This window comes from Drosophila obscura, unplaced genomic scaffold (genome assembly GCF_018151105.1).
Source record: "Drosophila obscura isolate BZ-5 IFL unplaced genomic scaffold, ASM1815110v1 contig_151, whole genome shotgun sequence".
Classification (NCBI taxonomy): Eukaryota; Metazoa; Arthropoda; class Insecta; order Diptera; family Drosophilidae; genus Drosophila; species Drosophila obscura.
In genome coordinates, this window is record NW_024542737.1 from 1,135,001 (window position 1) to 1,161,281 (window position 26,281).

Sequence of the window (26,281 nt, forward strand, 5' to 3'; positions counted from 1 at the left end):
AGTTATTAAAAAAACGTTACGTTAAAATGTTCAGCAAAGGTAAATTTTGTTTTAATAAATTCAGTACCTGAAAAAATATAAAGTTTATTTATTTAAAAGGGAAACCAAGAACATCACTGGTTAACAGCCAGGCGAAATTCAAGAGCCAGCTTGGAAGTAATGCGTCGTTCTTGAATCGCAGCTTTCCAACGGCTGCAGAACTTTCTCGTACAACTGGCAGCCAGCTCCGGCAAACAAAGCTAACTGTCTGCCCCAAGGATAACAAACTGAAATATGAAGGTTTCGTAGAAGAGGTTCCCAGAGTAAGGGCACCACATGAATTTGTTTATATGCCCCCACCGAAGCTGCAACCGAAGTCCCTGGGCGTAGCATACAAATCCAAAGCCGCTCCCATCAAAATGGAGACCATGGCAAAGGTAGAGCCGAAAGCCTCGCCAATGACCAAGCCGGGTCGTGATTTGCTAAGTCTAGTGGGGCGCGTGGATTTCTGTTTGAACAGCCACAAAATGTATCCCGATTTAAATGCTATCTGGAACGTGTACGGTGGGGATAAATATAATATAAATCCCTACAGCTATTAAACATTAAATAATTGCATGTTTCACAGGGAAACTGGTGCGCATTATAGAAGGAAAGAGGTGTGAGCACACCCTGCTGGTGCGCAGTGATGGACCCATCCTCCAGGGCATTTACTACGATTTTGAGGGCGATCTGAAAACACTGTCCACAGGCAAGCTTAACAAACCGTTGCCACATATTTGTAGTAAATCTATAAAATGCTTTTCAGGTTGCGCTATTCATCTGGTGGGGCGTTTCGTTGGAAACAACCGCTTGCAGACGTTCAGGATCACCGAGGTAAGTGATATGGACTGGGAGCAGCAATTTATGCGCATAGAAAATGTGACTAGATATATTTTAATGCAAAACAATGCACACAAGTAGTTTTATTTCACAAGACTCTTGGACCAGAAGGGCAGTTCTTCAAGCCGTCTCGTCTGGTCTAAGATCTTAACTGGGATATATTCATTTTTCACTATGTACATACCTATAAGCTAGCGTGTAAGTATATAGAAAGGCTCCATTGGATTTACATTTCCAGTTAGCTTACTCTCTCGAGGAGCCAATACAATAAATAAAAAGAAAGAAACAAAATGAAGGCCAATACTGTTGAACTGTTGAAGTTTCTAAATGGAAGCAAGAGGGTTGCTGGTGCTCTGTTTTTAAAAACCAGGAGTCGTTCCTTCCTCTCCGACCATGCCAAACAATTCTGAAGGGGCTACAGGCTGACATTTTCAGATATTCTAATGTTTTGCCTTGCACACACGCTTGTGAAGTTTTTTGTGCCGACTCTGGCATTTTGAGCTGCAGTACGAGGCGTTAAAGCAGCAATCGAACCGAGCCGCCTGAAGGCATAGCTGACACCAGCGCTTGCGCTTGCTATCGATCATCTCCTTTCTCAGGGCGGCCAGTGCCTCAGTCTTTTCTAATAACTTATCCTGGCAATCGATTAAATCTAATCTTAGGTTGTGAAGCTCATCATTTCCTGTCATTGGTTCATCTCTTTCATCTCTTCCCGCGATGTGAGCTGCAAGGTGCAACCGACGTTGTGGCAGTAGTCGAGTGGGAACCGGAGTAGGAGTGGCTGCACTCATTTGCGGCCTCTTGGCACTAATCGCTGGGGTGCAGGGGCGCACACGCTTAGCAGGAGCCGCAGTGATTGTGGGCTCCGGGCAATGGGACAGCGCCTTATCGATGGCCTCTTTGGTGGCGGCGGGATCTGCGTGAAAGCCAAAGAGATCGGCCGAGTAGTTTGACAACATCTTGTGACATTCCAATTCCCTCATGGCGTCGACCAGGGCTTTCGACATCTTCGCTTTCTGCTTGAATGGCACATCGGCCTCTATCGGAATAATATCCTTCTCCAAGACGGATGCCCGCAAATGGTTTTTGCCAAAAAAGCGCACATCGTATTTGATCGGTTTTTTCGATGACACGCTAATCACCTATACAGAAAATGGATGAAAATGAATTACTTTGTCAATTAATTCCTGGATACTACTACTTACCTTTGCTGGCCAGTGCGGCCAACCGGCTTGCTTGGCAAACACCACTTCATGCCGCTGAAGGCAGGGCTTGGCGAACCACATGCTGCAATCCATTTCGTTGGAGTTGCGAAAGCAGTCCGGACAAAGCCGGATTTCCCGAATGTCGTGCGTTACATCGCGCATCAGCCATTGTGTGGCATTGTACTCCTGTTCTGTGGGGCCAAAGAAGACGCCGATGTTGTGCTGCAGGTCGAGCAAATCGACAAAGAGCTCCGTCAAGTACTTGTACTTCTTTGCCTCAATGTTCCGCTCAATGGCCGCCTGGCCAAGCGTGTTCGTCTTGAAGAGAATGCGCTTCACCAGCGCTCTGTCGCGACTGTTTAAATGTTTGTTCATGTACTTTTCCACATCTGTGATCAGCCAACTCTGATGCTTGGCCCAAGAGTAGCGAAGCACGCAACTGAGCTCTTCCTTGTCCAAATGCGGGGGGTGTTGGATCCTTGCCAGCGTCATCAGACGACAGGCAGTGCAGTTCTCCAGATCGCTTGACGAATCCGGCTCTACAATCGGTGGCTGCTCAGTCTTAACCTTGGACTTTTTCCGCGTACGCGCAGCCGGCTGCTCGCTGACAAAGGACACATCGTCGTACCAATCCGGACTCTCGCGCTTGACAGAGGGCAATGGGGTACTACGATCTAAATGGCTAATGCTGATGTTGCTGTTGTGGTCCAGCTGGAGCTCCATCGGAAGTGATTCGTGCTTCCGCTTCTTTTTTCTGGCAGTCTCTCCGTCAGTGTCCGATTCATTTAGCGGGAATCTATACGGCTGGCCCTTGTCCGAGGGCACATCGTATGTTGGTTTTTCTGGATGTTTGCGTTGACAGAATACGTGAAATGACCGCGAACACGATTTGCAGCCCGTCAGTGCCCCAGGCAGGTTGCACTCGTAGCAATATCTGTCCGCCAATGAGGTGGGAATGGATTTCAGTTTCTGGCAAAAGGACAAAACGCTACGCATGCCTTTTCCTTGGGCCACCAGAATACCCATGTTTGTAGCATCCTCCACCGCCTGGCTTGCCTCATCTGTGTAAAGATTCGATTGATAAACAGCGTAAATGCAGAGGTAAATATTTTGGTTGCTTACCAGAATTCAACGGTCCAAGCAATGAGCGCTCCAATGTCTGTTTGGGCACCGCTGCGCCAGACATTAAATGTTGCATCCATAGGCGAATGCATACGGGGGGGAAGAGCTGCTGTGTCATATCTTTATTTCGCAATCTAAACCGGGTAAGCAAATATATAAATTTTGTTGAAATTTTTGCGATGAACCGAAGTGAGTCAAATGAACCTGAACCAGGAGAGTATTTTTTGTTGTTGTTTTTTCATAATAAATGTACCGAAAAATACCAAATGTTTTAAATGTATGGTATTTAAATGGTATTTCTCGACACTGAAATGGTATTTAATGGTATTTATTTTTTGGTCGGATGGTATTTTGTATCGTTATCGTCACGGTCACGCTGCAAAGAATTGTTTACTTTTTCAAATGGTTTAAATGGCAAAATCATGAGTTCTCCGCATTACACAAACACGAAAAACTATGTGGAAGGTGCTCGAGTATATTTGAAGCAGGACGGCACATGCACAATTGTGATAAAATGCTGCCTTTGCAGCGCCGACGCCTTCACTGGCGCCGACTGGGATGTGTTTATGAATCATTTGAGACGCCAACACACAGATGCCATCAAGCTCGACGGCGATGATAGCGAAATATATGACGAAATAGAACTAGAAATGGCAAATCGAACGAATGCCGAGGAGAATAGAATATCAGAATCTGAAGAGGAGCAGGAAGAGGTCTTTACAAACGTCGAGTTTCTCGATGACTCGGACGACAATCTCAGCTGCGAATCGGAGGCAGAAGAGGAAAACAAAAACGGCCAAGATGTAGGTAGCTAGACCAACTGGCGCTCCAATTAAATAACATATTGAAATTCGTACAGAACTACGTCCTAAACACGCCCCAGAAGCCCTTCTACAGCTTGCTACGGACGAGTCCAGAGATAATGCACTATTTCATAGATCTTCTGGAAGAGCACACAGTTCTCTGGCAATCCCACAAGGGGCTGTTCAGGAGGGAGCGCCTGCAGAGTGCGCAACGGGTTTCGGATGCGATGGCCCAGCGTTTCTCTTTCACGCTCTTGCCGCAGGTGGTCTGCACGAGCTCTCGATCTCTCAGGGCCTGGTGCGAGCGCCAGTATGCCAGTAAGGTGCGCAGCAAGGGCTGGCACTGCCGCTATCCCGCCTACTATGACAGACTCGTCCAGTTTATGCCCACCAACCACATTACAGTGATTATTTGCGACGAATGCCGGCGGAGCTTCCTCAACGAATTCCAACTGGAGGTGCACAAGTACAGAGTACACTGCGGCCAGAATCCCAACGTCTGTAGTGTTTGCAACAAGGGATTCGGATGTGCCTCCAAGCTGCTGGAGCATCGGGCCCGCTACCACTTCAAGCCTTTGGAGTGGCAGTGCAAGTTGTGCTCCTACAATGCTCCCTCCAAATGGGATTACCAACAGCACATTACAGTGCATTCCGGCCAGCGAAACTACACGTGTGAAGTGTGCGGCCAGTCGTACAAGAGCACCTCTGCCCTCGCAGTTCATCGGCGAACGCACTCACAGCCCCGCCTCACCTGTCCCCACTGCCAGAAACACTTTCGCGAGAACTCCATTCTCAAAAATCACATTAAGAGGGTTCACAAACGCGAAAATTCTCGCAACTACGCTTGCCGCGTGTGCTGGAGGAGATTTCAAACCGTTGAGGTGTTAAGATTGCATGAACGAGTTCATGTAAATGTGCTACATAGGGAACTGGAGACGGCAGACGACCCAGAGATCGCCTCAGAAATTGAATAAATTGAGTTCATTGAACATTAAATACAATCTGGTTTTAAATGGGGAAACACTGTGCATGAAAATTAAGATCATTTTGTACTCACATGTATTGTAATTAACTTTTTATATGTATCATTTAGTATGGATGCGAATTTGCAAATTTTCAAATGTGAAAATGTAAGAAATTGCAGCACAAGCCCGATAACAGCCATCGATGTCGATTTGCCATGGATATTGCAACCCTGTACAAAACATCGATACTATCGATAGTGCCCTCGATGGTTTGACACCTCTAGCGTCTAAAATGAGGCTTTGATGCAAAATCGAAGAAAAACAATAAAATATCCTACGGAAAACTAAAAATACTTGTTTCTTGCCAAGTCGCAGTCAATGTGCCAACACACTTAATCAACATACGCGTAATTAAATGTCCGCGCGCAACCGCTTGTGAAATATGGCATCTAACAATAGGTTGAAAACGGGCTCAGGCTCAGGATTATCCCAAATAAACTACAAATTTACATGTCGCTGCTGTCTGAAATCCGATGCGGAGTTCCTCAAACTGGACACGCTGGCGGTGGCGCGCAATCTAGATCCAAGTGAAGCGGATAAAATTCCCCTGCTGCGTTGTCTGCTATTCTGCATACGCGCCGAAAACTCGCCGGAGCTGCCACAATACATATGCGTTGAGTGTAGCAAGAGCTTGCAAATAGCCTACTACTTCCTGCAGAATGCACTGCGCGCACACGAAATACTCTGCCGCAAACTGTGTCCGGGAAAGGCCCGTCCCACGCTGGCGCAGCGCTACAACGGGTCCATCAAACAGCCAGAGGTGGGTGGGGGGTTGTTTCTGGTTGTGGTGACGCGGTTTTTTTTTATTAAACTCATTAATTCGCTGCTTTTAGGCGGCGCTGCGGCAGACGGGGGAGGACAAGACGAAGCCCCAAAAGGCATTCCGGCACGAGTGCAAACTCTGCGGCTTTGTCGTCTACAATCGGATGGAGCTAAAGCAGCACATACGGCAGCACGTTGGTACGGGAGTAATCTTCGAAAGAAAGCCTTCAGTGCCAAATGAATACTTAAATCGCAAATATCATTTTAGATGGCAGCTCCTACAGCTGCAAAGTCTGCAGCTTCGTTACGCTAAAGCAGCGTCTCTTGCAGGAGCACTATAGTGCGACCCATGGCATGTCGGCCAACCAGGCGGACGATCAAGTGAAACCAAAATCTACATTCTACAGTGCCACCCCCTCCACTTCATCCGCGGCTGCTGCTGTCGAGAAGGAGGTTAAAGTGTGCACCCTGGAGGACATGGAGCTGCTGATTCCCACAGTTCTCACGCCTGGTGACTATGTCCAACCGTCCATCGACGAAGATCAACTGCGCGACATTGAACAGCAGCTGGCCGCCAGCATGGGCGAGCCTGTGGCTGCTGGTGCTGGCGCTTTGACCACCAATCTGACTCAAATGCAGTGCAAAAATATGAGCATTGGCAGCGAATATGTCGTCATGCCCGATGGGACCTTGCAGATAAACGGAGGCGGTGCGTTAAATCACTGGCAGAGGCCAGTGGACTCAGTGGACTGTGTAGTCATCCTCCCTTTTCTCTTCTCTAGCAGGTGTGGTGATAGAATACATCGATGATAGCAGGCCCAACAGCAACACCACTGGAAATTTGAGCCTTCAAAATCTTCTTGGAGGTGGTGCCGAAAACGAGCCCATGGACATCGATGTCAGTGAACTAATTGTGGAGGAAATGCTGCCGAAGATAAAAGGTAAATGAAACCCATCCAATCTCCCAGGAGAATGATCCCCTTGACCGTACCGTTTCCGTTTCTGTTTGTTTCGCTCTTACAGTCAAGCCAAAACCAATACCCATTGGATCCGCTCCCCTCAAGTACAAGTGCAAAGACTGTACCAAAGCATTTGCCACCCTGGGGCGTCTGAAATCTCACCAGTTGAGCCACAGCCGTTAGTACCCATACCGCCCCATGCCCCACCCGCTCGATATTCTCCGCCTTTCGATCGGATCCGACTTATCCACTTTGCCTTTGTCTCTATGCAGATTTGCCCAAGTTCTACTGCGATCAGTGCCCCTTCTACTCGCTGCGCAGTACCGATCTCTCTCTGCACTACAAGGCAACGCATCTCAGGAACGAGAGGAATGGAAAGGAGGCCGGCGATGAATCGCAAACTTATTCCTGCGACATGTGCCTCTTCGAAGGGAGGACCTCCAGCCAGCTGCGGGTGCACTACACTGAGAAGCATATGATTCAACCGTCGGAGGTACAGCTGCGTCCCAGTTGGACAAGTGAGTCAGACACCGTCGGTGACGGCATCAGTTCGGCTCGCACCAGTGGCCAAGGCTCCAAGGAGCAGGGCGCTCAGCCGCAGCACACCGAAATTCCACTGGGCATTCAATGTGAGTCTTGAGATGGTTACGACCATAACCAGGGAATTTTACTTCGACTTCTATCGGTTATCATTCGACTTTTGGGGTATTGCGGTGCGTTATGAAATGAATCGCAAATGAAAGTAAATATTTTTCAATTTTTTGACCAGTTATGATTGAGTTTATCGCTTGTCAGGAAAGACACGCTTCCAAATGACTACTGTGCAAATTGTGCAGGTGTTGTGTGTCCTTTGAGTAGATTCCCCCCTTTCCTTTACTTTCCTTTCGATTTATGTTTCATTTTATACCCTTGCTGAGGACTGCCGTGAAGGGAGATATCTCCAACACCCTCTAGATCGGCAATAACAGCCAAGATATTTTCATGTCTCTGGTCTCGTATATAAGGGTTTATTTTTTATTTATAGAATAATTTATCACGATTTTTTGTACAAGGGTGTGAAAGTTTTCGTTTACCGAAGCTGTAGACCGTTTTTGATTTGTGGTTTATGTGTTTGGTTAATTCATTTGGCGGTTATTTTATGGGGCACCACAGATACCACCGACAGCAAAAGAGAAGAAGGAAAAGTGAATGTAAATAATAGAAAATGAAATAGAATGAAATTTGTACATGTATCGCACATATTTATATCTATATATGTATGCCATATACCACGCATCATCTACTTAGTAAATCGGATCTCAAATCATAATGGCGTTAAGTGTTTTAGCATTCGTATACGGGTAGGGCAGGGGTTGATTCACAGATTCACTTGAGAAACAAAAAAACAAACTCTTAACAAGCTATTTTATTCACTCATTGATAACTGATAAGAGCCAAATAAATAACTGATGCAAGTCGAGAGGGATCGTGGTATGACTTTCGGTAAGGACGAGAAAAGATACATAGAACTCTTTCATTTTGCCTTTGGTTTTTGTCGTTCCTTTGAGCATTGATCGATTGATTAATCTTTTTTTTTTTGTCGTGCAACCTCTAACAAAAGCTCCTTTATATTGTGTGTGTTTTTTTTTATACAAAATCTAACAAGTTATGGTATCAGTATTTCAGTTGAATTCCCTGGTTATTTTTTGATTATTCTTTTGTGGACCTTATTTAATTGCATATTTTACAGATCCGCCTGCAGCGCTGGCGGCGGCGGCGACGGTTGACAATCAGCCAATGCTTCAGCATCAGCAACAACAGCAACAGGATCAGCAGCAACAGCAGCAGCAGCAGCCGGAGCAACTGTCAGCGATAGCAACCCAAACATCCACGATAACGCAGTCGGGCGAAATCAATGTGGTGGTAGATGCCACACCGTTGTTCTATGCGGCGACAGTAGCAGGGACTGGCACTGGGACAGTGGTAGAGGGACAAGGACAGGGACAGGGAAATCCGGGTACAATAGCCGCTGAGGCAATGGCCAACGGGGACACATATGAAATCTTTCCAGAAATCTCAACGAGCAGTCTGACAGCGACACAGCCCGTACAGGCATTGCCAACGCCGACAACGTCGGCGAACATCTCCATGTTTGGGGATATGCAGGATTTTATTGACAACACAGATGTGGCCGCCATATGCACCATACCCGCCGATGATATGCCCGTGGTGGATGGTGACGATATTGTGATTGACAACAACAATATCAGCTTAGACTTTGATGCTGAGAATCTGTTTGAGGAGTTTGATGATGAGGACGAGGCCGTTGGCGAGGATGAGGAGGAGGACGAAGACGACGAAGAAGATGAAGACGCTGAGAATGAGGATGAAAATGACAACAATGATGCAGCCACCGATCAGAATCTGCTGCTAACAAGCGACGACGACGATGTGGATGACTTTGACGACGAGCAATCCAAGCATCTGCAAAAACCCTACTGCATATTTTGCAACAAAAAGTTTACAAGCCAATACAAGTTCGAGAATCACATGTTTGTGCATCGAGGTGAGTCCCGGGAGCAGCAACAGCCTTCGCTCTATATATCCCTACAATATCTTGTCTTGTTTTTTATTGTAGGCCTGGCCCCCTACCGCTGTGAGCTCTGCACCAATCTCTACAACATGAAGCGTCTCCTCATCAGGCACTACAAGACCGTGCACAAGCGCATGCCCACCCGGGACATGGTCCAGGCGAAGGGCGACAAGGTATTGGTGGCCCGCACCAATATCGAGACAATACAACTGGAAATGGATAGGAGTAAGCCGAGCTAAATGCTGCTTGTTGATTAAATCTACAATTGCTCAATGCATTTTCAGAGCCCATGCTGATGTGTGCCAAGTGTCCGTTTGAGTGTGAATTGGACACGGAAATGCGAAAGCATCTGAATGCGCATCACGGCATCAACGATGGAGGTAAGTGGAGCCAAAAAGAGAGCTTTTCTCCTGGTCTTCTACCCCTCCTTTAAGCCGTTGTTATAACTATCATTTTGCACTCAATTCGTTACAGTATCCGTGCATGCCAACGAGGTCTTCATTATACGCAGTAAGTAGCGTTGCGAAATCCTTTATTTACTTATATTCGTATCAAAAGGGAGATCTACACATTTGATTATCTCAGTGCCATTTCATTCTGCATTCAGCACTCGTCATTTCAGCCGTAGCTAGAATAGATAGAATAAATATTGCTTGTCTATTCACAGAACTACCCTTTGAGTGCCCGCGATGCATTCGCTCCTTTGCGGCTAAGAGCACACTGACCCGACATCTGCAGCGCAGCCATTTGGTGGACACGATAATTGAGATGCAATCCAACCAAACAACAAGCAGCTCGGCAGCGACAACCACAAGCACCACATGCACAGCAACCACCTCAATGCCGGCGAATACGGCTGACGATAATGGGAATAAAGGGCAGCAGCAGCTCGAGATGGCTTCGACGGCACCGTCGGGGACGGAGACTGTTGGCTATGGCGATGGGGAATGCGGTAAGAGCGATAATAGCCATGCACGAATGAACTCAAATTCCAATTCAAACTATGCCCAACACATGTCGATGCACAATCCGATTGATAAACTAAATATGCTGTTGTTCGATGGCGAACATGATCTTTGATTGTTGTTGTACTCACCAGAGGTAGCAGTCAAACCAGAAGGCGCCGGATTAAAAGAAGAGCCAACAACTACTTCAGCCACATCCGCATCCACATCAGCATCAGCATCATCATCATCGACATCGATAAGATCGACCATAAAAGCAGAATCAGCTTCAGAAAGAACCCCAAATCCCCCCGACGAATCGTCAGAGCCACGAACCATGAACAGCATAGATCATGTTCTAGTCAAGGGCGAGACAGCATCCGCGCAACATACCGCCACAACAGCATCGTCGTCATCATCCACACCAACGCCATTTGATTTTGACTTTGACTTAATGGGGGATGCAGGAAACTCCAGGCTTACGCCAACGCTTACGCCCACCACGCCCAGTACGAGCAACAAACAAATCGTCAGTACCGCACTCCCAGCATACACTAGCAATCCGAGCACGAGCACAAGCACCACCAGCCCAAGCACCAATGCATTTGCACCCAGCCCCCTACTCAACGGCAGCGACAAACTGTTGACTGCGGCAATGGAGCCATCGCCCATTAAGGGGCTACGTTCGCGCATGCCACGTAACCCCATCTACGTGTGCAAGCTCTGCAAGAAGAGCTTTGATGAGCTGGGCAAGCTGGTAAAGCATGAGATAGAAACGCATTCCATTGGTGAATCGGCACGCTTGGGCTATGAGCACAGATGTGGCACCTGTGGGACAACGTATCGCACAATGGCGCTACTCAAGTTCCACATGAAGCGGCATTTGAACCGCAAGTTTTCGTGCAAGCTGTGCGGAAAGGACTTTGTACACAAAACTGAACTGGACAGACACATGCTGGCGAAACATGCCACCGAGAAGTCGTTCCGATGTTCTCTGGATGGCTGTCGCAAGATGTTCGCCTTCAAGCATCATTTGGTGCGGCATCAGAACGCCTCCCATCTGAAGTTGCGCCATGTGTGCTCGATATGCCAGAAAGAGGTGAAGACCAGCCTGCATTTGCGGCACCACATGACCGTACACAGAGGCTTGACAGCCTACAAGTGCCCCAAATGCGACCGCACTTATTTACGTCGCGGAGCGTAAGTACCCTAGAATTAATAGACATCTACGTATCATCGTCTATCATCTGAAATATTTCCTCTCTGTTAATTAGACTTCGCGTCCATGCACTGTCCGTTCATCATGTGCAGCTAACGGAATCAGAGCTGGCGGAAATCTTTCGCCACAATGTGGGCTATACCAATCCACACGACATGAAGGTCGTCACACGCAATGGGCAATTGGTGCGGCGCAAGGAGCTGGAGGCCGAACGAGAAAAGGAGATGCAGATGGGCGACGAACCATCCGTAGCAGTGGCGAATATATCAAAATAGTTCTGAATCATGCTCATTAGTAGTCCTGAGAAGTAAACACAAACACACACACACAAACCCTGTACAAATTTGATGATGTAGTCTATAAGTACTGCTGTTTCCATATGCAGTTTTTAACACACACCCACACACAAACACATTTAATGTCTTGCAGTTTTCCCCCCTAAGGCATAGACTCATAAGCATAATATCATTATCACAATTATCGACCCATCACCGACACATGTATGCACCAATTTGTACATGCAACAATTGTGGTGATTTGGTTGGAATATATGTATGTATAATAATAATCTAGCCATGCCATGGATTTCCTTTAAGCGGATCTGGGAGTGGTCGTTCCACACTTAACTGGGAATGCAATTCCGTTGCTACCCAATGGGATGGTCTCAACCCCCAATCACGACCAACGCGGCGACGCTCTGCATTGGCCAAAGAGCTCAAACAATAGTGTGTAAGCAAAACACATGTATTTTTATATTATTATTAGCAAGCCAAGAATGGCGTAGCGAAGGCCGCTTCGACAAATTGATAATGTACATTGGATATTTGAAAGCAATAAACAACCTGTTAGCATAATCGTTCCGTACCCGTACACCACGATGTAAGTGCATTTCCATTCAAATAAATAAGAAAACTTACATGTACCTACCCAAAACTGGAACACCATCGGTAGGGCCCTGTCCCTCACCTTTTCGGCAGAGTCGAAGTGCCTTTCCATTTTATTTTGTTTTCACATCGCATTTCTGATACGAAACCAATGTGTGGATAAAGACAGATTGTTTGAAAGAAGTTTACGTGTATTTACAAATGTAACATAATCACTTTCGAGTCAGTTCGGTTTAAACAAAAGTAACGTAAATTAAATGAAATAAATTAGTACGATAACTTAGGCAATCGCAGAGATGCATGAATACTAATGGTAACAGAAATCAGTTTGTTTTGGTTAAGGGAGGTGCTCCATTTTCAGGTTGTTCCTCTTCCAAGTCCACTGGTTCTCCAGGCTGCTTAGCTGTTGATGTGATATATAATCGTCTTTGGCAAACTCCTTCAAGCGAGCAAGCTGCATCATTGCCTCGTCAAAGGATGTTATCGGATTGTGCATGAAGACAGTTGGCTCCTCTCCAGCATGAGCACTGCACATCAAACTATCCTCATCATTACTCATTAGCGGCTCGCTTTTGACCAGGATGCACTCAAACTGCTGGACGTCCAGTGTTTCGCGGGTGGAGTTGAAAATTATGTTGTGTCGCTTGCGCCACTTCTGCAGCCAACCGTCCGAGGCGGAGAAGCCAGCGTATCCCAAATGCTGGGCTATTTCTCGTGCCTTTGTCCTTACCCCCTGGCCAGACAATCGAATGTTTTCGCTCCTGGCCGTGTTGAACCAGCTGAAGCACAACTCATCGATGTGGGAGCCCTGCTGACTCAGACAGTTCTTCTTTAGATGGCCATTGACTCCTGATTTTAGTTTAGCATCGATTTGACCTTTGTTTTTCAAAATTTCAGCTGCTTGGGTTTTTCCTATATTAAATCTGCAAAAAGGTAAACATATTGTTTATACAATTACGAGTCTGCGAACCATAGCATACCTCCTGGCCAGATCTCGAACGGACAGTTTCTCCTTCTCCTGCACCTGGATAACTTCACTTTTTTCGCTCAAAGAAAGCAATCTACGGGGAGTCCTGCTTCGGCGAGGAGGCATTTTCTTATCATTAGCTTAGCTCAAGCGCATAAACCGAACCAAGACAAGTCGCAGATGTTTGCAGTGTCCATTTAAGTGCATTTTATTAAAATCTTTATTAATTAAGTACAAAAATATATATTTTTTTCAGTTTTGTCATCGATGTGATGGTTATATCGATATCTGGCCAATAGAGGTGGGCGATGTTTGCGGAAAGAACCACAAAAGGCGGTACAAAACACATTGACAGCAGCTAAATTTTATTTCCTTCCATAAAACAAATAAAAAGCTTTTAACAAACATTAATAACAACAAACATCAGGCTAGAGAATCAACAGGCAACAGGTGCGACAATGGAAGCCGCAACCGCTGTTGCGGATTCCGCGCTGTCGCCCATTAACAAACGCAACTTGGCAAAATGTCGAGCGTGTCTATCTGTGAATCGAAAAACGGTGAAGTTAGACGCCGAAATGCCAAATCTGCAAAAGTCGCGCACCTATGGCCAGAGTCTAAGTCAGTGCACCAACCTTGAAATGAGGGCAGTTAGCCCCGGCGGCTACCAGTGGCCCATGCAGATCTGTGTGCGGTGTTGCCGCGCCCTTGAGGTGGCGATGCACTTTGTGGAAATGGCTCTCGCGTCCAATCAGAAGCTGTATGCCGAAGCTAAAACGGTGAAACTGCCCAGTCCCCCAGGAGAGCTCAAGCGGAAGGCTAGCTCCGAGACGCTTCGGTGGAATCAGTTCAGTCAAGAGTTTGACAAATTTGTGGAGAGCTACGATGGTGTGCCAGGACCAATTGAGGAGAATGTACTGTATATGAGAGGTGCCAAGATTCCGCGTCTGGATACGGATGTTGCGGCCAAGAAGCCCCCAAAAGAGGATGATGGTATGGATCCTTCTCCCTATTCCATCGTATAAACTGGAATTTATTGTATTTAATGTATTTATCAGTGATTCTGTTTGATGTCAAATATGACAACAACGATCTGGAGGAGGAGGACGAGAATGACGGCTCGGACGCCAAGAACAATGAGACCTTCTTTGAGAATAGTATTACGAATAGTATGGGCTCCCCATTGGCAGGCAATCCTCAGGCAATCAAATCCGCGAGCAGCCAAAGTGGCGAGAATAATAACAATTACAAATTTAATTTCAACAACAACAAAAACGGCGACCTGTCCAGCTTCCCCGATGTCGAGTGCGATCTTATACAACGTGCTCTGTACATGACACTGAACGATGCAGATGCAGGTGCTGATGCCGATGAGAGCAACAAGAATAGCGCGGCGCAGGAAGAAGAGCAGGCCATTGAGTCCATTAAAGACCTACTGCTAAATGGTAAGGCCCAGGCAATTGAACTTTGGAATGTATAAACCAAGGACTTACACTTGATTTGTAGAGAGTGAGAGTGTGGGCTCCCTTCAGGGGTCTTCGACGAGCAGGAAAGACAGCCCCGACATACCCATTCTGAGCTGCAATATGTGCAAGTATGCGCACACTGATGCGAAACAGATCAGGAGTCATTATATCAGCATTCACAAGATCGATATGGCCGAAGATGATATCATTGGATTGACCAAGAGTGGGTAGCAGCCCTAAAAGAGAACATGTGAGCAAACCTATAAGCATTGATTTCGTTTTAGATCAAAGCTTCAAGTGTCGTCCCTGCAATAGTTACGACACGAAGAACCGGCAGGAAATGCAAAAACATCTGATTCATCATCATAAGATCGATGGGGATTTTGGTAAGCAAGGGGCGGACACACATTCCCATTGATATTCCATATCCCATTCTGCATTACGAATTGCAGAAATGTACTGCTATGTGCAGCAGAACTGTCCAGCCTGTCCCCGGGTCTTCAAAGATCAGAGATCAGCCCGAACTCATTACACAAGGATGCACACTCAGGCGGCTCGCGACCTACCCGAATCGCACACATGTGGGGCCTGCGGTAAAGTTTTCAACCAAAAGGCCAGCCTGCAGGCGCACCAACGATTCTGCCAGGTGAAGGACCCCGTCCAGTGCACCTTCTGCGAGCAGAAATTCAGCAGCCTGCGCAAGTACGAGATCCATTTGCAGCAGCTACATTCAGTGGACACGCTGCATGCATGCGAAATTTGTCACAAGATTTTCAAGAGTGCCGACTTTCTGGCCGTGCACCGCAAGCGGCACTCAGAACGGCATTACCAGTGCGACAAGTGCGCACTGAACTACATAAACGCGGCCGAGCTCCGTGTGCACTACGAGCGCGCCCATGTTAACGACGAACAGGTCAGCTGCCTCATTTGTGGCAGTCAGTTTCAAAACTTTGCTTTGATGCGCGAGCACGAGAACAGGAGCCACCAGAAGCAGGTTTGGCGCTGCGAGAAGTGCAACTTTGAGACCACATCGCGGGCTCGCATGCGCCAGCATCAGTTCGAGCACACCGCCTATCCCTACAAATGTGGACACTGCCCCGAGGAGTTTGCCGATCGCAAAAAGTACGTATGGCGGCAGCTCGAAGCTGTCTATAAAAGTTATTAAATATTGATTCTCTTCCAGAATCCGACTACATTCCAAAAAGGTGCACTGCATCGAGCTAAGCGATGAGGAGCTGGCCGAGATGTTTCGCGAGCGGATTGGCTATACAAATCGGCACGATGCCTTTAGCAAGAACAATACCTCACTTGAAATTCCAGGATTCAGCGAAGAATGCTTCAGTGAGCTGAAGAGCCTGGGGGTTGACTACGACGACATTACAACAGATCTCTTCTCGAATTCCACCACTTTGGACGAACTGCTCGACTTGGTTCCCTGAACGGAGGACCGATCCATTTACCTGCATAGAAGTTAAGCGATGAACCTGAAGCATCAAACAAAAAGAATAGCTAACGAGAGCTAGAAGACTGTATCCAATTTACACCACACCAACAATCGACCGACCGACCGACAAAAATTTCCATTAACTATTTTGCTCAGAGAACTCAGACCGACCCTGCTGCTGGTATTTACATACATTCACGTGTATTTCCCCGCAGGGTACATAGGAACCTAACCATGATATTTTTGAAGTTACCAATCTCAATAAACCATAAGAAAAGTGCTTCTGAAGCTCCCCCTCCCCCAGTTGTCTTGTTTCTTGTTCACTCCGCACTTGGAATATATTTAAACTATTTCAATTTGAAAATCTAATGAACGCCCTGAATGAATTTTGAGAGGAAATCTGTGGGTTTGGGGTCCTGCGACTCCTTCCAGTAGCGCATAATGTGGCCCTTTTGCTTCCAGATCTCCACCGTCTCCTTCAGCTCCATTTGACCCTGTAAGTGGTGTCGATTATATACTAAACGAAATCTTGTCCTTGCCGTATACGCACCTTGATCACGAGCATGTCAATCACGCGAATGTCGGTTACATGGCGGTCCTTGACAAATTGCTCCCGCAACTTGGAACGGCACTGCTCCACGGTCATGGGAATATCGTAGTCCATAACTGCAAGTGCAGAGTGCATTGTTTACTATATAGCGTCGGGACAAACAACCATAGAAAGATGACATAACGAAGAGTACTCACCGATATAGGGAATCTGGCGGTACCAGGCTTTGTAAAGGTTGAGGGCACGCTTGCGTGCCTCCTCCCTGTCGACGGACAGAATGGGACGCACCTGCTGCACGGCCCGTTTAACGGCTTCACGTCCGGCCATGGTTTTATGTCGTTTTTGTTTTTCTACGGCCGAAACACTCGCAAAATTATACGGCCAAAAGTAATAGAGATGTGACAACTCATTATATCGATATATATATTTTGTTGATAGTCGGTATCGGTACTTTTGTGCGATATGGAATTGAATTCGAAAAAAACATGAAATTCAATCAAATTCAATGTACGTTACATTTGAGTGTAACTAGCTTTTGTTTTGCTTGTCTTTTGTACGAATTCAAAGGACGGCCATTGTGGGGCCGCGCACAAAAAGTTCACATTGTCCCAGCAAAAATATGCACAAAGACAGCGGAAAAAATTACGCCTTCATTCATCAAAGCTTGTATTGTGGTTGTTGTGGCGGCTGCGGCTGCGTCTGCGTCTGCCACCGCCACCGCCACCGTCACAGCCGCAGAAGCCAGCGTGCTGTACCGATCGAAGCTGATTTTGCGCTCAGTTGAAAACACGTTACGCGCCTGTGTAGAGCGTTTTTGCGCTTCAAAACATTTCCAAGCGCCAAAGAGCCGATGCCGATCCCCTCCCAGACGAGCTACGCTAACAGATTCGAAAGTTTTACACCGCGTGCATTAACAAACAACAACAACCGACCAACAATAGCATCAGCAACAATAACAATTTGTATGTTTCGCTTGTGTTCAAGTTTTAATTTTTTATGCAAATGCATTCGACAGTCGGCAGTCCGGCAAACGACAAACTTTTTGGCTGGTCAACAATTTCTATTTTAATTGGCAGCGCCGCGCAATTTACCATATAAGAAATGAAAGCTGAATGAAAACAAAAATTAAGAGTCTTCGGGTGGCATTTATTATGCATAATTAAGCCAATCAATGTTATATTTCTCTCATTGCTTTGCCATCATTGCGATAAGTTCAATCACGCAAGCCGCAGAATTTGTGTTCTCTCCGATCCAATCCCATCCAATCCAATCCGATACATAACTGACACAAATTGCTAAAGACATAAAACATAATTGTTCGCCTTATGAAAACGAACCATTTTTGAGCATTTTGCGTGTTGTGTTATTTTATTTAATTTTTTCGCTCGTCTCTTTCGCACTCTGTACGCAAATTGGCAGCAGTCGTCGTTAATTGAAAAATTTTCTTTGTCAAGGTTGCTAACGACCGATTCCATTCCCCCTAAGTGTGGATATATGGATGTGGATGTTCGACTTCGACTTCGACATCGACTCCGGGCTTTAGTGCACGTTTGCTTGTCGCGCCGCGCCGCGTCGCTCCGTGTTTGTGTGTCAATTAGTGTGTTATTCAACCGCGCAAATAGATCATTAAAACAAATGCACACTCTGAAAGACAGAGCAGAGAGCAGAGCAGCAGAGCAGCAGCTCTCTTTTGGCGTAATTGTAATGATGTGCAAATATTGAACTGGAGCTATGTACATGTACATGTAGAAGCGCTGTTATGTTCCGCAGCCAGTTATTAGCACATTGATTGGCCGTACTGCCAAACTGGCTTCCCCCGGTCCCAGGCAAGAGCCTCAAAACGAGTCGAAAGGCTTACCAGTTTTCTTTGCCTGGCTTTAAATTCAAGTGCGGCGCAGATTCGATATACGTTCCGTTTATAGGCCACTCCTCAGCGCAGTGCCAGTCAAACGGCTTTTCCGCCTACCTTCCACACCCGACCCGCCCGCGCTTATCACGGCCAGCCAGCCAGCCGAGAATCGGGCAGCAGGCAGGCAGGCAGCTTTTGGTACGGAAGCCCTCGCATTAGGGCCAAACGAATCGTGTAAATATCAAATGCTCTTTGCTCTCCACACGCGTATCGGCAAAATAATCAAACAGAATACAATCGAACACAAAACTCATAAATTGATGTATGTACATATGTATGGTAGGTGTCGGCGGTGCCTGGCTGGCAAATGTTATCAAATAGATATGGCGGAAGCCTTGCCTGTGCCAATCGGTGTTGGAATTGCCATAGTTTATGCGGGCACTAAAATCAAATGGAAACGAAAGATGCCCCAAATATTTTGGGCGAAGTATCACCCAAAGTAGCACTCAAAGTTCTAGTTTCGTCAGCCACGTCTCAGTGATTGATCTACACAAATACACAATAATTGCTTGCAGTATTTATAAAGCAATACAGACTGTAATACTTATTGAATAACTACTATATATGTATATATGATTATTCTTGGACACCTGTTTGCACATCTGAGCATTGAGCAAGGCAAATAAACAGTGTCTTGTGACTCAACAAGTTGTTCCAGTTTACTCAACTGATTTGCAGTGCAAACAAACAGTGCATCGGATCTATAGATAATGGCAGTCAGAATGCATATACATATGTATGCATCAGCTGCCGATCAGATGATTGGGTCACGTGTAAACCTCGGCACTATTCACCTGTTTACACGCCACAACATTTGGCCCAAGTTCAGTTAGTAAATACAGTAAATATTTGTGCAGGCCATTAAAATGTCAGTTCTTTGGATTTGAGACAACTTCAGGGTGCCACTCCGGAAGTGGCCATTAATTTGGACACTTTTGTGTGTGTGTGTTTGCCCAAAACGCTCGAAAGCCAAATTATGCATAATTTGTTTGTGAATAATTAAGTGACACAAATGTACTATACACATAAAAGACTTTTATTCACATTTTTCTTGGCGGTTTCTTTGGGTTTGTTGGGGGAAGTTATACGAGTGGAGCGCACCTTTCACGCAGGGGCGCCTGTAGGGCATTTTCTGTTTAGTTATTAAGCGCCAAGAGCCAACAACAACTTTTCCCATTTGCTGTTCAGGTATTTTCGTATTTATTTTGCCAGCTATGCGCACGAGCAGAGCGATAACCGACGACGACGACGATGGCGATGGCGACGACGACCACGACCACGACGTTGGCAACGCTGACTTCAGGCGGTTGGAAGTTGGTTCAGGTTCAGGTTCAGTTTTAGTTTTCAGTTACGTTTTGGCGTTTTACGGTAACGCAGCGCGGACGACAAATACAGATAGCCTTCCAATTATAGGTGCGTCTAAATATATCTACATATGTGTGTGTGTGTGTGTGTGTGTCAAAAAGAGCAAGAGAGAGACAGAGAGAGAGAGATAGAGGAAGAATAATTTTTGGAAAAACGTTTGCAAACGTGTAAATATCGCACTGAGCGCCTTACGATTGCTCATACGCCGCGTTGGCCGCCCAGTAAAAGCCGCTTACGGTTACTGTTCTCCTGTTCGTGACTCTGACATTTGTTGTTTGCCGTTAAACTGCGCGTCTATAGCGAATTGTCGCGTCTACCCAAAACACGTTCTATATACGAGTACTCGTACAGCCCGATCGAACCATCCAAACCACAGGGCAGGCAAAAATTCCACTAGGCTAAACTCCCCTACCCCCTTCCGGACCGGTAACTTTCACAGCTCACGGCTCACGGCTGGAGCTGAGACTGGGACTGGGACTGTGGTGGTGGCGGCATTATGCACACATGCATGCACATACACATAACTACATAACTATAACTATAAATCCCATAAATTGCAAAATGCCAAAACGAATAAAAAAAATATTTACAACTAATTATGCGCCCAGGCAACAAAAACAACAACAACAACAACAACAAAACACTCTCCCCGACAGCAGTCGTAGTCGTACCTTGAACTCGGCTCTGTGGCTAAAGCTTTTCTTTATGCAAAGAGGTTTCACTTTCTTTTTACGCCTGCGAGGGCCGTTAATCACATGATTGGGCAATAGTACTCATTGCTGGCTGCCACAGCCACAGCCGCCACTGCTACAGCCGCCGCCGCGGCGTACCCATATTCTTAACTTATCGCCCACGGATTATGTTTGCTGCCCTCTTATCAGTATTCTTTTTTGGCAATGGCAGAGCTGCAGCACAGCTATTGATAAGATAAGCTCAACTGGCAGCACTTTGAGTGCTCCACCAGCACTTTGGTAATATTTATCTGTCACGTTTCCAGCCAACTCTTGGGTAAGCGGTATTCCCACCTCCCGGACGAGATCTGAGCAGATTGCAATTGTTGTGCGCACTGTTCACACAGAGACAGACAGACAGACAGACAGACAGACAGAGATGACCGAGTTTGTCGGCAACCACAAGCAGCGAGACCCACACCTTCAGTCGGGAAGGGGGAGGCCCAAGAAACTAATTTGATCTCCGGCTGATAGACGCACCAAACTCACGCAACACAGAAAACTGGAGAGGGCAACCGGGGAATGGAATGGAAGAGCAGAAAAAAAATCAAAATTTCTAAACCAAACTTTTGGTTCATTTCGTGTTGGGCTTTTATGGTTTGAATGTTTTTTATCTGAGCGTTTGGCACAAACAATCAATTCACACCCTGAATTCGAAGAATTTGTGGAGAAATTTGGTGGGCCGCCTGCTACCATAGGAATGTTGCCATCTCATTCCAAGATTGTGAGAAATTTTAAAGACTCTGTAGAGGCTTAATCAGAAATTCCATTTTTAAAGAGCGAAAATGTTGACTAATAAAAAAAGCTTTAGCTTTATTCTGCCTCGATTTCCATACTGATAATTTCAAGTTACTGTGCACAGAAAAAAAGCTTATTCTCGATGGAGTCCCACTCTCGTTCACCTTATGCAAATTGCTAACGAAAATAACTCACATTGCACTTCACTTCGCTTCATGGTGCCTGCCGTACACAATTCAGCGATTTCAAGGCCAATCCTACATCTACTGGTGTGAGGTGGAATGGGGTTGGGTGGGCTGGGGTGAGAAACGAAACGAAACGAAACCAATCGCTGAACCAAGTGTTGAACGTACACATATTTGAATAGCAAACAGTGGAAAGATAACACACATTTTCAGCTGAGAAGACGTGGGAGTTGGGGATCGGGATGGGGATCTTTACGAACAGTTGGATTTCTGTGGTACACAATTAACACTCCCGCCGCCTCGCCCACCCTGGGCTTTGCATCATAAAAATAAACATTCGCAAAACTAAGCCTTGCGGCAGAGTTGAAACACACTCGGGGATATATCTATACGTACGGGTATTCGAGTCTGCGGCTATAAACTGTTTTCGTTTTGCGTTTATCAGTTAAAGTTCCAGACATTCTTTAATTGTTTCGACTGGAGCGAGGGAATCATTTTAAGTAAACAGCCCCAGAGACCCGTAAGCCTCTTGACGCACGTTCCACCAGCGAGTCAGCCAGTCAGCCAGTCAGCCAGCCAGCTAGAGGTATGAATTATTATGTCAGTATGCCAATTATAAAGCCGAAGCTAGGCCAAGACACGTTGAGTCACTTGGATTAAATATGAACTAACTGTGGGGTACTCAGGTTGGTACTCAGTTGGCAAAAGTGAGGTGAATAAAATGCAATGAAAATGCCGTTTGATAGGTTTTGATATGCTTAGAATGTAAATTGAACAGGCATAAAGATGTTGATGTAATATATTTGAATGTTTTTTTGTTTTATTTCTGTTTACCCAGCCCAGACACCAGTAGAAAGCAATCAAGCGCGACTGAGCAATCAGAAAATGAAACACAAATCAAACAACAGCAGCGGAGAGCCTGACTGACCTTTCGTTGGGCAATTGAACGCCTTTAGAATTTATGAGTGGCTGGCTGCAATGTCTATAAATTGTAGCATTTAATTAAATTAGCCAAGTGGCAAGGTGGAAAAGGTGGGGAGGTAATAATAAACATGGGACTGGGAATGGGACTGGCAATGAAATTTGTCTGTTGTCTGTTGTATCAGTTCTGATGATCGCGTACGTGTGCTGGTCAACTGATGGGCTTGGGTCAGCCATCGTGTCACATGCAGTTGATCGATTCGAGGCGTGGATTCTCGGTCTGTCAATTAGCTTTAGTTTGTGGCTTGGCTTGGCTCGGACCGGGAATCGCACTGGGACAACCCCAACCCCCATGCCCCAATCGATCTAATTGATATTTAAGCATGTTTACCTCTATCAACAATCAACGATCAACTGGCATTTGTTTTCGGCCTGGCCGTAGACTGTAGACAGCGGCTGACCCTGCCATTGGCACTGGCTGAAGTTGCGTAATTGCGCATACGCCATGTGAACCGATTGCAAGGCTTTTGCTTGTAAAAGTAACACACACACATAGTCTGTATATATTTAGAATAAATAAACAAATGAGTGTTCCATTGGTGTTCTTGACATCTGTAAAGTGTGCTGTGAAAGCCACTCAATTAATCTTAATCTTAATCTTAATCGTGGGCAAAGGCAGCGAAACAAACTCTTCAAATGAAAATTAACTTAATCAAAGTTGGCCCAAATGACTCATGATTACAATAGTAGTTGGTCAACTGTATCTGGGGCAGCCTTTGGTGGGTTATAAATGGCCAAGAGCCTTGCGTTAGGGCTTTAGTCCGCTATAAGTCCAGCGGCAGCGACAGCGACAGCGACAGCGGGTTTCTCTCAATCAAATAAAATTGCTGTAATTAAATTGTAGATTTTATATACTCGCGATTTTCACCCCATGAGCATGGATATGATGAGCCAAACAAAATTTGCATGTTTAAATTTTGACTGATTTAATTTTTGGCACTTTAAATGTTTTATTAATTTGTTTGCTGTTTTCGTTTTGTTCTGTTTTTTGTTTTTTGTAGCTCAGCGCCAACAAAGAAAGACCCAAAGACCCGTTAGAGCAGCGGATAGCGAACGAGTAACGGAAACGGAAAGTAAAAGCCATCTCACACACACACACACACATACCGAAGCACACAGATACACAGATATGGCGGAGACGATCAACAACAAGCCGAGCATACAGATTCGGAGTGGCCTGCCCTCACCGCTGCCGGACAAGAGCCCCTCGCCGGCCGCCAAGCTGCTGATCAGCCATGGCAAGCCCAACTTCACCATCGGCAACAAATCGCCCAAGGCCGAGGAGAATGGCAGCAGTCCGTTGTCGCCCCAGCCGAGTACAGCCAACAACAACAACAACAACAACTACAATGCCTACAAGAGTGCCACCAACAACAGCAACGCCAGCAACGGGAGCAACTGGAGCAACGGTGGCGAGAGCAACAAATTCATCGTCGGCACCAAATTCAATGGTGTCTTCAAGCCATCGACTGCGGCCAGCAGCTGGGCCGCCAACGGGAACGGGAATGGGAATGGCTCGGTGAACGGCAATGGCACCGCTGCAGGGGGAGAGAATGAGGCGGCCAAGGTGGTGCTGCGGCGTCCGAAGACGGCGGCGGCATCTCCGCCACCCGCCGAGGCCGAGGACGACAATGTGCCGGAGTTCATCAGACGTCAGCGCCGCATCCAAGAGCGCCTGGCCAAGGAGAATGTGCTGGATTTTGAGAACCGTCGCAGTGGCTACTTCACCCACGTCGTGATCTCCCCAGACTCGCCCAATCGCACCTCCTTTGTGGAGACCATGGCCAGTCCGGCTATAAATCCATCTCTGGAAATGCCAGCACCGGTGCACGAGAAGGTCGGAGAGGAGGAGGAGGAAGAGCAGAAGCAGCAGCAGCAGCAGCAGGAGTATGCCACACCAGTGACTACATCTGCCCTGATTAGCGAACCAGAGACAGTTGTGGCTGTCACCAATGGCCACAGTGAGGAAGCACCCAGCAGCAATGGGCATGCGGAGCAGGACTATGTCGCACCCGAGGAGGTGGCCAGGGCCATTGAGGAGGTCAACAAGGCGGTGGCTGGGGAGGATGATGACAAGACCGAGGCAGAGCCAGAGCCAGAAGCAGAAGCAGAATCCACTCCAGCTGCAGTTCCAGCTGCAGTTCCAGCTGCAGTGCCAGTGCCCGTTGAGAGGAAGATTGAGCCAGAGGCAGAGATCCCAGCTACAGCAGCGCGTACGCCCTCTCCCGTTGAGGCCCAGGTGGAGGTTGTCCAAAACGGCGTTGCCACAAATGATAGCCAGGCCGCCGATGGCATCACCATTTCCCACACCAATGGCGATGGCCCCAGCATACCCACGCCGGACCCCAGCGGTGCCCTCGGCGTCAACTACGAGCCCAAGACCGTCGTGAGCTTCTCCCAGGAGCTGGGCGGTGGCGATAACAACTATCCCGACACCGTCAAAGTGGTGAGTGGCGAGTCCTCGGACGGAGAGCTGAAGGATCTGGCCAAGCTGAAGTTCGACATCAAGAACGATGGGCAGGCGGATGATGTCCAGGTGACGCCCGTGCTGCGTGCGGAATAGATGTGGGGCAGAGAGATGTCTGGCCGGGATTAGTTCAATTGCTGTTAAAGAGGAAGGACGGACGGACGGACGGACGGACGGATGGATGGATGGACGGACGGATGGATGGACGGACGGATTGTGTATTGTGTTTTGTGCTTTGTGTTTTGTGCTAGCTGCTAAGTTGAGTTGCTAATTATGTGGGGGGAGGAGATGAGGGAGGAGAAATGTTGCCAAATTTAATTTTATGCTTCGCGCATCAGTCAGTATCGAGAGTAGAGTATTGCAGAGACAATGGAGAATGGATAAGGGATAATGGATAATGGAGCATCCATGCACCCACATTGGACTATGATGATCATGGTAACAGCCGTCAGCTGCGGAGGATAGCTGTTGGCCCACCTGCTACACCAAACTACGTTTATTTAAATAGATAAAAACCATTTGCTTTATTTAAATAAATTATTATTATTAAAAACGTATGAACGAAAAACAGTGTTTGGCATTTCCTCTTCGACTTTGTTTTGCTTCTTGCCTTTAAGTTTGTTCGACTAAGATAAGCCTTATCAATCGCCGATAAAGTTGATTTACAAGCGGCACTGAGACTGCACGAGAACGGTTTAAAGTCCAACGAAAAGCCAAAGATTGTTACAACTTTCCAGCTGAAAAGGTTTCGCATACAAGTTAGCCCTAATCGGAAATGCTGCAGCTGAGCAACGGGAAGAAATCCTTGGCACCCCAGCCGTATAAAAATATGAATGAATACCTCGGCCCCATACGATCACAATGAATGAGAATTGTGAGCTGTGAGCTGTGAGCTGTGAATGAAAAACGAAAGTGTTTGCTGAGTGCTGTGTGAAGTCTCTGGCAGTGAACCCTTAGGCTGCGGTGCTGTAGCCTGTCCTTCGCTTCGCCTCGCAATCGGCTGCCTGCCGTCCATGATTAATTGCTTTGATTCGGTATTTGGGTTTTTGTCTGTGCAGCGATAGTCTCAGTGATTGATTGCAAACATAATAAATTATAGCAAAATAATTCAATTGAATTGGTAAA

General features: G+C 46.7%; 8 protein-coding genes across 10 annotated transcripts; 5 read left to right on the top strand and 3 right to left on the bottom strand.

The window, feature by feature from the left end:
- The first annotated feature begins 26 nt into the window (after positions 1–26).
- LOC111079742 lies at positions 27–1,114 on the top strand. The gene is made up of 4 exons (XM_022375018.2): positions 27–39; positions 100–543; positions 608–730; positions 788–1,114. Exons 1-4 carry the CDS (start codon positions 27–29, stop codon positions 940–942), a joined length of 735 nt encoding a protein of 244 aa, XP_022230710.2. The 3' UTR covers positions 943–1,114.
- LOC111079735 (zinc finger MYND domain-containing protein 11) lies at positions 916–5,119 on the bottom strand. The gene is made up of 4 exons (XM_022375010.2): positions 5,049–5,119; positions 3,189–3,322; positions 2,067–3,127; positions 916–2,003 (listed from the first exon to the last, which is right to left on the bottom strand). Exons 2-4 carry the CDS (start codon positions 3,304–3,306, stop codon positions 1,302–1,304), a joined length of 1,881 nt encoding a protein of 626 aa, XP_022230702.2. The 5' UTR covers positions 3,307–3,322; positions 5,049–5,119; the 3' UTR covers positions 916–1,301.
- On the top strand, positions 3,536–4,975 carry LOC111079739 (zinc finger and BTB domain-containing protein 41). The gene is made up of 2 exons (XM_022375016.2): positions 3,536–3,991; positions 4,048–4,975. Exons 1-2 carry the CDS (start codon positions 3,611–3,613, stop codon positions 4,963–4,965), a joined length of 1,299 nt encoding a protein of 432 aa, XP_022230708.2. The 5' UTR covers positions 3,536–3,610; the 3' UTR covers positions 4,966–4,975.
- Positions 5,120–5,205: 86 nt separating the features above from the next.
- On the top strand, positions 5,206–12,334 carry LOC111079733. 2 transcript variants are annotated; one of them, XM_022375005.2, is made up of 13 exons: positions 5,206–5,776; positions 5,850–5,976; positions 6,047–6,487; positions 6,561–6,719; positions 6,802–6,915; positions 7,010–7,366; positions 8,467–9,282; positions 9,355–9,534; positions 9,594–9,689; positions 9,784–9,819; positions 9,977–10,261; positions 10,409–11,453; positions 11,528–12,334. In XM_022375005.2, the coding sequence occupies exons 1-13, from the start codon at positions 5,399–5,401 to the stop codon at positions 11,745–11,747; spliced, it is 4,254 nt and encodes a 1,417-aa protein (XP_022230697.2). In that variant the 5' UTR covers positions 5,206–5,398; the 3' UTR covers positions 11,748–12,334. The 2 variants fall into 2 exon arrangements, with proteins under 2 accessions (XP_022230697.2, XP_022230698.2); XM_022375006.2 differs by having other exon boundaries at positions 6,564–6,719.
- A 185-nt stretch (positions 12,335–12,519) lies between these two features.
- On the bottom strand, positions 12,520–13,601 carry LOC111079738 (tigger transposable element-derived protein 3). Its single transcript, XM_022375015.2, has 2 exons — positions 13,337–13,601; positions 12,520–13,279 (listed from the first exon to the last, which is right to left on the bottom strand). Exons 1-2 carry the CDS (start codon positions 13,447–13,449, stop codon positions 12,694–12,696), a joined length of 699 nt encoding a protein of 232 aa, XP_022230707.2. The 5' UTR covers positions 13,450–13,601; the 3' UTR covers positions 12,520–12,693.
- Positions 13,602–13,627: 26 nt separating this feature from the next.
- LOC111079734 (zinc finger protein 329) lies at positions 13,628–16,421 on the top strand. Its single transcript, XM_022375007.2, has 6 exons — positions 13,628–14,313; positions 14,379–14,765; positions 14,827–15,009; positions 15,071–15,172; positions 15,239–15,908; positions 15,970–16,421. Exons 1-6 carry the CDS (start codon positions 13,782–13,784, stop codon positions 16,223–16,225), a joined length of 2,130 nt encoding a protein of 709 aa, XP_022230699.2. The 5' UTR covers positions 13,628–13,781; the 3' UTR covers positions 16,226–16,421.
- Positions 16,422–16,549: 128 nt separating this feature from the next.
- LOC111079740 (NADH dehydrogenase [ubiquinone] 1 alpha subcomplex subunit 6) lies at positions 16,550–17,176 on the bottom strand. Its single transcript, XM_022375017.2, has 3 exons — positions 16,978–17,176; positions 16,781–16,896; positions 16,550–16,724 (listed from the first exon to the last, which is right to left on the bottom strand). Exons 1-3 carry the CDS (start codon positions 17,105–17,107, stop codon positions 16,596–16,598), a joined length of 375 nt encoding a protein of 124 aa, XP_022230709.1. The 5' UTR covers positions 17,108–17,176; the 3' UTR covers positions 16,550–16,595.
- Positions 17,177–17,560: 384 nt separating this feature from the next.
- Positions 17,561–25,713, top strand: LOC111079736 (general transcriptional corepressor trfA). 2 transcript variants are annotated; one of them, XM_022375013.2, is made up of 2 exons: positions 17,561–17,742; positions 23,691–25,713. In XM_022375013.2, the coding sequence occupies exons 1-2, from the start codon at positions 17,631–17,633 to the stop codon at positions 25,250–25,252; spliced, it is 1,674 nt and encodes a 557-aa protein (XP_022230705.2). In that variant the 5' UTR covers positions 17,561–17,630; the 3' UTR covers positions 25,253–25,713. The 2 variants fall into 2 exon arrangements, with proteins under 2 accessions (XP_022230705.2, XP_022230703.2); XM_022375011.2 differs by lacking the exon at positions 17,561–17,742 and adding an exon at positions 19,996–20,102.
- The last annotated feature ends 568 nt before the right edge of the window (positions 25,714–26,281 follow it).